The sequence below is a fragment of the Podarcis muralis genome, chromosome 2 (genome assembly GCF_964188315.1).
Source record: "Podarcis muralis chromosome 2, rPodMur119.hap1.1, whole genome shotgun sequence".
NCBI classification, from domain to species: domain Eukaryota; kingdom Metazoa; phylum Chordata; class Lepidosauria; order Squamata; family Lacertidae; genus Podarcis; species Podarcis muralis.
In genome coordinates this window covers 122,043,640-122,055,719 of record NC_135656.1, presented here as the reverse complement: position 1 = coordinate 122,055,719, position 12,080 = coordinate 122,043,640, and the positions used below count along the sequence as shown (strand labels likewise).

The 12,080-nt window shown below is 45.4% G+C and overlaps 2 protein-coding genes across 2 annotated transcripts in view; one reads left to right on the top strand and one right to left on the bottom strand.

Moving 5' to 3' along the window:
* Window positions 1-12,080, bottom strand: part of LOC114592563 (uncharacterized) — a 400,972-nt gene that overhangs the window by 94,255 nt on the left and 294,637 nt on the right.
* LOC144327077 (vomeronasal type-2 receptor 26-like) lies at window positions 1,737-11,752 on the top strand. The gene is made up of 4 exons (XM_077925292.1): window positions 1,737-1,870; window positions 4,854-5,148; window positions 10,190-10,316; window positions 10,842-11,752. Exons 1-4 carry the CDS (start codon window positions 1,737-1,739, stop codon window positions 11,750-11,752), a joined length of 1,467 nt encoding a protein of 488 aa, XP_077781418.1.

Below are 12,080 nucleotides of genomic sequence, written 5' to 3'. Positions count from 1 at the left end.
AGATAGGTAGCCGTGTTGGTCTGCCATAGTCAAAACAAAAAAATTCCTTCCAGTAGCACCTTAAAGACCAACTAAGTTAGTTCTTGGTATGAGCTTTCGTGTGCATGCACACTTCTTCAGAAAGCTCATACCAAGAACTAACTTAGTTGGTCTTTAAGGTGCTACTGGAAGGAATTTTTTTGTTTTGACTCGTAGCAAGTAAGATTGTCTTCCATAAACACGGTTTTAATAGTGAGTCCGTAAGTGACTGTGGAGGCCGATTCTGGATCGACACATCCTTCCACAGAGGGGACATAGGTTTCCGGGCGGGAGTTGATCATGGTGTGGATTTGCCAAGCGTGCCTTCCTCTTAGCACATTTCTCCCTTGCGTGTCTTCAAAGTCCATGACACCTTTGGTAAAGGCTGTTCTCCAACTGGAGCGCTCACAAGCCAGTGTTTCCCAATTGCTGGTGTTTATACTACATTTTTTAAAGATTTGCCTTGAGAGAGTCTTTAAACCTCTCTTGTTGACCACCAGCATTACGCTTTCCATTTTAAAGTTTGGAATAGAGTACCGTATTTTTCGCTCTATAGGACACACTTTTCCCCCTCCAAAAATGAAGGGGAAATGTGTGTGCGTCCTATGGAGCGAATGCAGGCTCCTTGGCTTCGCCGCGACGTGCCTGTCCTGGAAGCCGGAGGAGGAACAGAAGGGTCTCCTATTCCTCCTCCCGCTTTGCAGCGACGCGCCTGTCCAGCGAAGCCCGAGGAGGAACAGAAGGGTCTTCTTCTGTTCCTTCTCCATCTTCGCTGAAGGGCGCTGCCCCTTCTCCCTCTCTGCGCAGCACCTGCGCAGAGAGAGAGAAGGCGCAGTGCCCCTTCAGCAACGCACCTGTCCTGGCTTCTGCCTTAGCCGTGCACAGCCTCTTCAGGCAGGGGGAGCCTTCATCCCGCTGCCCTGAAGAGGCTTGGCGCGGTTACCCCAGAAGGCAGAACAGCCACACGGTATCCCAGAAGCCAGATCCCTCTTGCTGTTCCGGCTTCTGGGGTTCAGAATAATTTTTTCTTGTTTTCCGCCTCCCAAAACTAGGTGCGCCCTATGGTCCGGTGCGCCCTATGGTGCGAAACGGTAATTGCTTTGGAAGACGATAATCAGGCATCTGCACAAGGCGATGCTGCGCTGCAGTATCTCCTTAACTCTAATTCCCCTTGCTGAGGTCCCCTCACAAATGCTCTACACCTGAGCTATGGCCTTTCCTCTTGCGGATCTGTTTTCCTCCAGCTCTGCACCTGCTCTTTGAGCCACCCTGTACAGGGTGGAGGCGATGCTTCACCTCCTAATTATAGGAATCATAGTGATTTAGTTCTCTTTTTTTCTTGCCCCAAAACTCAAGGGACCGACCCCCCAAGCATCACCTTATTTTTGTTATTCTGCAAATAACCGAAATCTCAGAATGGAGAGATGCACGAGGCAACTTAATGCAACAAGAAATGCCTACTTAAATACCTCCTGAGAAACCGAACGCTTTGAGGCAGGCACGGACTCTGCCAGTACGAAGAGACTGTATCATCCCTCTGCTCTTAATGTCACCGGGGGCTTGGTCCTGCTTCTAATTTGCTGCTTACTATGCTGAGAGCAGCCACAACAGAGGCAATGAGAGCCAGCAGACCCAGAGTGATGCTGTTGCTGCTGCTGTTGCTGTTGCTGCTGCGATTTGTAGGTTCTGGGATGCCAAAGGGGAAATGCCCCTTGAACATGGAAAGGGATGTTCCAGATGCGTTGAATTATTACATGCCAGGAGACCACCTCGTAAGTGGGGTCATTTCTACAACACATGTTTTCCATGCAGCCAACAGTTTCCGCGAAGCACCCCAAATAGTGCTCTTTGGGTAAGCATTTCTGTGGCAATTGGTTTCATGTTATTGTACTCAGCTATGATTTTCCCCACTCCAGGATTCATTTGCCAGGGACAAGTCCTCTTTTCTGGACGCGTCCGTGGAGACACAAAAAGCCAATGGATGTCACTTCCATCCTTTGTCTTTCCACCTGCAAGAAGCAAAACAGCGGGCCATTAACATATTGAAGCTGAATCCTGAAAATATGTGGGCTACGTGTTCCCTGTTCTGGATTTCGGAGGTGGGCAGGTGGCCTGATGTGGGTGGGATTGGGCTCCTTTGCAAGGAGCAGGTCCATAACTTGTTGGTTCTCCTGGATCCAACATTGTTACTTACCAGGATGGCAATATTTTACCTCCACTGTCAAGGCAGCATTTCCCTGAATACCAGTTGCTGTGAATCACAGGTGGGCTGTTGCACTTTTTGATGGATGGGGTTCCGCTTAGAATTCATATAATCCCCGTGTTCAAACATATGCCAGTTTGTTTGCAGACACAACTCAGGGTGTCAGGGATGAAACTAGGCTTTCTTTCACCCGGGTCAAAGACTTAGTTTGGCACACACACATATAATAATAATAATAATAATAATAATAATAATAATAATAATAATAATAATAATAATAGAAACTGATAATGATCAGGCACATACCAGAGAGTAAGTCCAGAGTAAGTCTGGCATATAGCAGAGAGTAAAAATGCGTAAGTTTGCAGTATACGACTGCAGTATCTTTACCCAGTTACCTGGGAGTAAGCTCCATCAAATTCAGTGGGTAGTAAAGGCTTGCTGTTCAGTGAGTAGTAAAGGCTTGCCGTTAAGGCTCTAAAGAATGAAAGAATAAACATTCAAAGTATACGCCACAAGATTGCTGGCTGCCGAACCATTGCAATTAAAGAATTTAAAGTGGATTGGCTACATTTTCCTTCCAAATTACAGGAAGGGATAAATACAAACCGCTTTGTATGTCAGCATCACATTTCTTTCATTGCAAGTATTTTATTTTCAATACAAAGAGGACTCGGTTTTTGTAGCTCATTGTATGCAGCAGTGCCCATTGTGTAAACATGTATGTTGTCCTCTAGATCCAAACACACCCACCCACAGAACACAAAAGCAAGCAGTACTCCAAAGTACTTATCTTGTGAACTTGACATTTAAATTGTTTAACCCTGATAAAAGCTCCTGTTCCCAAAAGGGGCAGGAGGTGGTGTTCTACCTCTTCACCACTTTTAATTGACCTCTGAGGTGCTGAGGGAAGGAAAAGCAGAAGGAAGCAACAAAACTTCCCCTTTTCAACTTTGCTTGTGCCTTTTCCACAATTTCTCTCACACACACAGTTCCAAAAAACGGGGAAAGGGGAAGGAGGTTTGTTTACTTTTGCCTCTCCAGGTTTTCCTGCTTCCCCTTGCAAATAAGCATCCCTCCTGTGTGCAGCAGTTCTCCACTCCATGACTATGATCAGAGCTGTCTAGGCAGGAAACCCAGGCAGGCTGGGAGCCTCAGTGGCGCCCCCCTAGAGGCTTCACCCAGGACCCAAACCCCGGCTAGGACGCTCCCCCATTAGCTATGGCCATGAAAGTATTCATGTTAGTGTTGGAAGCCGCTAAACCTCTGCTCCCTCAGCTGCAGCACCAGCTACAGAGACAGGCCAGTGCTGCTAGAATTGTTTTAACTCTTTAATTTGTGTGGATTTTGTTGTTGCTGTGTGATGGCCTGGGACTCAGGCTTGGACTTGGACCCAGAGGAGTCTGCACCGGATCCTTTGCCTCAGGCATCACCTAAACAAGTCTGGGGCCTGATCCTGAAGAATCCCAGTCTGCACAGGTTCCCCTGCAGCAAACACCGGCTGGTCTGAGTCAGGGGACTGAGCCTGCCCTGGCTCCAGATGCAGGGATTACCTTGTTGCCTTCAGCCGGGCCATCACAGCTGCTCTGCTACCAGTTGGGTCAGGGGAGCCTGAGGCGGCCCCTGGGTCTAGTAACCCACCGACATGTTCCAAGCTGCAGAGACTCAGGTCTGAGAGAAGGAGAGACCTGAGTACTCGCAGGAGGAGTGCTCGCCTTTGGGTGAAACTGGGAGGTGAGTCGCTGGGGGATCAGGAACGGCCACTACCCCGACAAAGATAAAAGGCTGTTGGACCCTGCCCCAGGTTGCGGGAGCAACATTGCTGTATGCTAGATCCTGCCTGAGATCCTGTACCTGTCCTTACCTGGTTTCCTGCCTTGGCCCTGTCAGACTGACTCCTAGCGGAACCTCCGGATTCTGGTCCAGTCCTGGACCGTGTTTCACAGGTTACCCCCGGGCCCAGCACATGCTGTTTGTTTCAGAGAGGGGAGATATTTCTGGGAGGAGAGGAGTTCAGGGAAGTAGGGGGTCAATCACAGTGGTTCAAGGAAGGGAGGGAAGGTGTGGGAGGTGGGGCAGGCTGGGAAAAGGGCATATGACACCAGCAGTTATTACCATGCCATGTGCCATCCCTTCCTCTAACCTGGGAAATTGTGGTTGTCCTATAAGCCAGCCATCTTCTTGGCTGCTGTTGCTAATTGCCAGGTTGGATCTGAAAAAGACGTCCTTCATTCATGATTGTGAACTTTTCAGGGTTCAAGTATTCAAATGCTTCTCCTTTTGAGGGTGTTTAGAGCTGCCATGCATCCGGGAGTTGTCTGTCAATAATAGCATCCTGGTGGAATTTCCCAAAATTGGGAATGCCTGGGGAAACCCATGTGGGAAGTGTCTGGATTTTCACTTTTTGAAATATGGCAACCCTGGGGGTGTGGAGTTGTTGCTTAACTGGCAAGCAGCTATTTATCTTATAACAAACACACACAAACCAAAATGTGACGAGAATCTGCTGTGATGCTTCATGCTAAAATCTGTACCAACACTGTGGTGTCCAGAGACTAAGGATTAAGAAGGCAGGGATTTGACAGGTTTTCATTGGCTAGAGAATGACCTTATGATACACACTTTGTTGCAGGCAATCAAGGCTCATAGCCTACTGGTACCTCTTGTCCTTCCAGATTGCCATTCATGAGATCAACCAGGATCCCAGGATCTTACCCAACATCACCCTGGGCTACAGCATCTATGAGAACTATTTCGATGCAAGGGTGACCTATGACACCATTGTGGATTTGCTCTCTCCTGGGCAGGCAAATGTTCCAAACTACCATTGTGGAAGACAGAGCAAGCAGCTGGTTTTAATTGAAGGGGTTGACTCGGACACTTCCATCCAGATTTCAAGCGTTGCGGGAATCTACAAAATCCCCCAGGTATGAAGGCACAACCACAAGTACGTGACAGTTGTTCAAAAAAGGAAGGGCTGTTGTTCAAAAAAGGAAGGGCTGAGCCCCTTATTCCAATGAATGGGGATGGAGAGAACCAATGAAATCAATGCTTTGAAACTCTGCAGAATATGGCTCTCTGTGCCCGCAATTTTCAGTTAATAAATAATATCGGAGCTTAGTCCTGAAAATAAATGAAATCCTCCATCTCTTCCCTGTCCTACCAGGTCAGTTACGCTTCTGTTCATCATGCTCTTGACAAAACGCAACCTTCCTTCGTCTACCGTGTGACCCCAAATGAAGAACCCCCAGGCTCAGGGATTGTCAGACTACTCCTGCATTTCAGGTGGACTTGGATCGGGCTGGTAGCTGCTGACACTGACAATGGAAAAAGGTTTCTGAGCACCTTGGCACCTGTGCTTGCTAAGGGCGGTGTCTGTGTTGCCTTCTCACAAACCATTTCACGAGGCTTCTTTTTTATAGCCGATGCATACATAAAGCTCCAGCAGAAGATTTCACTTTCCATGGACAGGCGAATCAATGTGTTTCTCTACTATGGGGACTCTCAGTCCCCCATTGAAGCCGCACGTACGATGGAAATAGTGAGTGAAACACTGAAACCCATTACTGGAAAAGTTTGGGTCACGATAGCTTTGTCATATATCAGCTCCAAAACATCGCCCAAGAAACTTCAGAACCAACACATTCATGGCTATTTGTCTTTATTTATCCAGACGAAAAAAAGAATGAAACATGATGATAATCTACCAGTTCCACCTCATAGAGAGGCCAATCCAGTTTGGCGAAAAGGATATCATTGCTTGTATTCAAAGCATGTTTTATCCGTGAAAGGCCAGAACCAATGCAAAGTGAGAGAGAACCTGGACGGCTTCCCTCAAGGTGTCCTCGAGAGAAGCCTGTTTCAAGACACCGACAGCATTTACAACACTGTCCGAGCTCTGGCCCATGCCTTAAATGCGGCCTACTCATTGAGATCCACGCAGATGGTGATGTTGGGTGGAAACAGGTGGGATGGTGGGCGACTCCAGCCATCACAGGTATTCTTTTCTTCCTCTGCTGATATGTAGTGCTATGAATCCTTTGGAAAGTTCCACACTGCAATTGCTACTTGAATTAAATATGCCAACAGGGAAAGGGGCTGTTACTCAGAGGTAGAGGTCACAATTTCAGTATCTGGGATCTCCTGGTGAACCTGTGAGAGACCCCTATCTGAAATGCTTTAAAGTTTTTCAAAACATTTTTTTTATTACTTTTTTCAAATTTTACAAATTCTTCTAAACAACCATTGAAAGAAATCTCTCTTATCTGTTTACAGTGGTACCTCGGGTTACATACGCTTCAGGTTACATACGCTTCAGGTTACAGACTCCGCTAACCCAGAAATAGTGCTTCAGGTTAAGAACTTTGCTTCAGGATGAGAACAGAAATCGTGTTCCGGTGGCGCAGCAGCAGCAGCAGCAGGAGGCCCCATTAGCTAAAGTGGTGCTTCAGGTTAAGAACAGTTTCAGGTTAAGAACGGACCTCTGGAACGAATTAAGTACTTAACCCGAGGTACCACTGTACAACTAATCCAGAATGCGGCAGCTAGACAGGTGACTGGGGGCGGCCGCCGAGATCACATAACTCTGGTCTTGAAAGACCTACATTGGCTCCCAGTACGTTTCCGAGCACAGTTCAAAGTGTTGGTGCTGGTTGACCTTTAAAGCCCTAAAAGGCCTCGGCCCAGTATACTTGAAGGAGCATCTCCACCCCCATCATTCAGCCCGGACACTGAGGTCCAGCGCCGAGGGCCTCCTGGCAGTTCCCTCACTGCAAGAAGCAAAGCTACAGGGAACCAGGCAGAGGGCCTTCTTGGTAGTGGCACCCGCCCTGTGGAACGCCCTCCCATAAGATGTCAAAGAGATAAACAACTACCTGACATTTAGAAGACATCTGACAGTTCAGGGAAGTTTTTAATGTGTGACATTTTAATGTATTCTTAATCTTTGTTGGAAGCTGCCCAGAGTGGCTGGGGAAACCCAGCCAGATGGGTGGGGTATAAATAATAAATTATTATTATTATTATTATTATTATTATTATTATTATTATTACTTCCCACCCAGCCTTCTATGGTGTTATTTTCTTACCTTAGAAAGCTGCTATATTACTTATATTTTACCCATTATATACGTTGATAAACTACCCATTCTCGTCTGCTGGTATACTGCAAATGCTGCATACACTTCAACATAGCCACAATATTTTTACAAATATTCCACATAATATTTCCATTCTTCAATAATTTTTTTCCTCATTCTGTTCTTTAATTCTCATAGTCTAGCCACCTCAGCATATTCCATCATCTTCATAAACCAATCTTCTTTTGTTGGGACTTCTTTTTCCAGTTTTTGCGCATAGGCTATTATTGTCACTGTTGTAGTATACATAAACAAATCAGACAGTTCCTTCGGAAGCTGTGGTCCAATGATACCTAACAGAAAGGCCTCAGGTTTCGTGGGAATCATCACATTAAACGGTTTTTTTTTAAAACTCATGAACCATTTCCCAATAACCTTTCACCTTTCTGCAGGCAACCCACTAACAGGTACTTGCTTTACTCTTATACATTTTTGCAATTTTATACAGTTAATCAGTGTCAACGATATTGATCTTTATGGTCCTCAATCACATTGCGGCCATTAAAAAAAAAAAGTGTGGCCGCTATGTGTCTAGAAGACATGTGTAACAGAGTAGGTTAGTAAAGGTAAAGGTAAAGGGACCCCTGACCATTAGGTCCAGTCGTGGACAACTCTGGGGTTGTGGCACTTATCTTGCTTTATTGGCCGAGGGAGCCAGCGTACAGCTTCCGGGTCATGTGGCCAGCATGACTAAGCTGCTTCTGGTGAACCAGAGCAGCGCACGGAAACGCCGTTTACCTTCCCGCCGTAGCGGTACCTATTTATCTAGCGGTACCTATTTATCTACTTGCACTTTGACGTGCTTTTGTGGTGTAGTGGTTAAGAGCGGTAGACTCGTAATCTGGTGAACCGGGTTCGCGTCTCTGCTCCTCCACTTGCAGCTGCTGGGTGACCTTGGGCCAGTCACACTTCTCTGAAGTCTCTCAGCCCCTCTCACCTCACAGAGTGTTTGTTGTGGGGGAGGAAGGGAAAGGAGAATGTTAGCCGCTTTGAGACTCCTTCGGGTAGTGATAAAGCGGGATATCAAATCCAAACTCTTCTTCTTCTTTGAACTGCTATGTTGGCAGAAGCAGGGACTGAGCAACGGGAGCTCATCCTGTTGCGGGGATTCGAACCGCCGACCTTCTGATCAGCAAGCCCTAGGCTCTGTGGTTTAACCCACAGTGCCACCAGCGTCGCTAACAGAGCAGGTTAGAAATAGCCAATTTCTGGATTTTCTTTATCATTCTAGCTTCACCCTTTCCTGAGAAATGTCAGGCTTGGGAATACTTCTATGGGCGGAGTTTATTTGGATGAGAACGGGGAGCTGGCAGCTGACTTTGACATTGTGAACTTTGTGATGCTTCCCAATAATTCTCTTCATGAAAGGAAAGTTGGGCACATGGAGAGGTGCGGATCCCAAGACATAAAAGTCACAACTGATCAGAATGCCATTGTGTGGCCTCTTTCGTTTAACGAGGTGGGTTAAGCCATTCACTTCATTCTGTAACTTATCTCAGGTTCTAATGATTCTTTTTGTATTATCCATAAGACAGTGTCTCTGAATCTTATTGAAATATAGAAAAGGTTTACTTGGGGTTACAAAGTGACCCTCATAAAATGACCGACCGATGAGCAATGAAAGAGGGTGGAGAAGGGAAGGGAAGGGATATTGGAAAAGCAGTCTCTTCTCATGTTGAGTACAGGAGGCCAGGAGGCTGAAACCAGCATGAAGCAACACCGAAGAGCTGAACTAACTCTTTGCAGAGGTTATCGTGAAGTGCACTTTTATGCATGTTCATCCAAAATCAAGGCCTTCTGGCCTTCAACATTACTGCAGTCTTTTTCTTTCATTTAAATAGCAGCTCCTGGAGGGCTTGATCATGATTGGGACTGTGGTTTGTGGGGAAGGAGTTTAACCTTTTCATTCCATGTCACACCGCTCATGAACATTATTTCCAATCACCACTCCACTTGAGCTGCTACTTGGCTTGTGAGGGAATCCATTGTTATCTCCAGTGATTTTCCATAGCTAGAAATCCCCCTAACTCTTTAACATTTACTGCATGCAATGCCCTAAAAGAAAATGTGATGAAAATGATGTATAGATGGTATATTACACCTGTTAAGTTAGCGAAAATGTATAAAGTCAGTAATAAATGTTGGAAATGTAAAGAAAAAGAGGGAACATTTTATCACATGTGGTGGGAATGTAAAAAGGTGAAATGCTTCTGGGAGATGATATATAATGAGTTGAAAAAAAATGTTGAAATATACATTTATAAAGAAACCAGAAGCATTTCTATTGGGCATTGTGGGGAGTGATATAAATAGAAAGGAATGTAAGCTCTTTTTGTATGCAGTAACAGCAGCAAGAATATTATTGGCCCAAAAATGGAAGCAAGAAGAGTTACCATCGATGAAGAATGGAGGATGAAGTTAATGGACTATGCAAAATTAGATAAACTAACAGGAAGGATTCGAAACCGGCGAGACCAGAAATTCACGGAAGACTGGACTATTTGAAAATTTATGGACTATTTGAAAAGTAATTGTGAAGAACAGAAAACGTTTGTAGGGTTGCAAGAAGTTTTGTGAGGAGTATTATTAGAAGTATTGTAAAAATGGATAAGGGGGAGGATGATTTGTTAAGAGATGTAAAGGCAATATAAAGTTAAGAAATGCATAAGAAGTGGTTAAAACGGTGGATCATCAGAGGTGCTGATGGAAGTCCAAAAAGATTGTATAAGTGATAAGTTTTGTGGTACATTTTATAATTTATATGTTAAAATTAATAAAAATATTATTTAAAAAATCCCCCTAACTCTTGCTGCTCTGTCCTTATGGGTAGACCGTGCCTCATTCCAGATGTACCGAGATCTGTCACCCTGGGGACTTCAAGGTGATCCGGGAAGGAGAGGCCCTTTGCTGCTATGATTGCCTTCCCTGCATGGAAGAAACAATCTCTACCAAGGAAGGCAAGTGATTGCAGGGGGAAAGGGAGGCATTAAATGGGACAATGGTTCTATAGGCATTGTTGGAACTTGGAAGAAATGACAGTGGTGGGAACTGATTAGGGTGATGGATGATTCAGCAACCCCACCCCCACCCCAAAGCTATTTATTTGTATCATCATCATCACCAATGCTGATCTTTGCCATTTAGACAAGATAAAAATTGGTCATACACTTACTGGGTAAGAATATTCATCTGACTAGTCCTAACATTTGTATTCTATGGTATAATGGCTCTCCCACAATGCAGGAAGGTGACAACCCAGCTCTCATCTGCTGGAAATTCTATTTCTGGCTTGTGGGAGACCTCAGGCTCAGCCTGTGCCATGCACGACCTCTCCCACTGATGGCCCGGCCTTCCATAATTCCCTTCCATTTTTCATTTGTAGGTTGCATGAAAATGTTCACTACAAAACATGTATTTTGTGGAATGTAATAGAACTCTTGTGGATATACGAATGATGCTAAAGTCACTCTTCTTCTTTCCAGATGCAGACCACTGTACCAAATGTCCAGAAGATCATCATCCAAACAAGGAGCGAGTTCGATGTGTCCCCAAGATTATAACTTTTCTGTCCCATGGAGAACCTTTAGGGATCATCTTGGCTTCTTTCACACTATTATTGTCCTTCATGACTTGCCTCGTGTTAGGAATCTTCATTAAATACAAGGAAACTCCCATCATCAAAGCCAACAACAGGGACCTGTCCTACACACTCCTCTTCTCTCTCCTGCTCTCCTTTTTGTCCTCCTTCTTCTTCATTGGTCAGCCAATGAACACAACCTGCCTCCTCCGACAAATGGCCTTCAGCATTATCTTCTCAGTTGCTGTGTCTTCTGTCTTGGCAAAAACCATTACTGTTGTGCTGGCTTTCCTGGCCACAAAGCCAGGGAACAGGGTGAGGAAATGGCTGGGGAAGAGTCTGGCCAACTCTATTGTCATTTACTGTTCCAGTGTCCAAGTTGTCATCTGCATCACCTGGCTGGGAATATCTCCTCCATTCCCAGACTCAGACATGCACTCGCAGCCTACAGAGATTATCCTGCAATGTAATGTAGGGTCTTCTGCCATGTTTTATGGTGCCCTCGGCTACATGGGCTTCCTGGCTGCCATCTGCTTCACGGTGGCTTTCCTAGCCAGGAAGCTGCCTGGGGCCTTCAATGAAGCCAAGCTGATCACCTTCAGCATGCTGGTCTTCTGCAGTGTTTGGGTGTCCTTTGTGCCCACCTACCTGAGCACCAAGGGGAAATACATGGTAGCCGTGCAGATCTTCTCTATGTTGGCCTCCAGTGCTGGGCTTCTGGGCTGCATCTTCCTCCCCAAGTGCTACATTATTGTACTGAGGCCTGATCTGAACACAAAGGAGCACCTGACAACAAAAACAAAAGATGGAATTTGATTCTTAATGCGCTTTTCCCACCAAGGGAATCTGCGTGCAGCACAATACTTATGAAAGAAGCTATTTCCCTTTCAGGTGTTTATTATGAGCTGCTCTTGTAACTATTTTTTAATCTATCCAAAACCTAACATGTCATTTCCAAAGTGAATGCGCAGTCATCCCAGGACGATCAGAGGCCCTTTTGATTTAATGTCTCACTAAATAGGAACCCCTTTTCAGAACTTGATTTTTTAAAAAAACATCTTAATATGCCCGGGTGATCTTTATATCTATGTCACCCTGACCACTGTTGCATGATCTTTTTCCCCACAACTAAATTTGTATATGT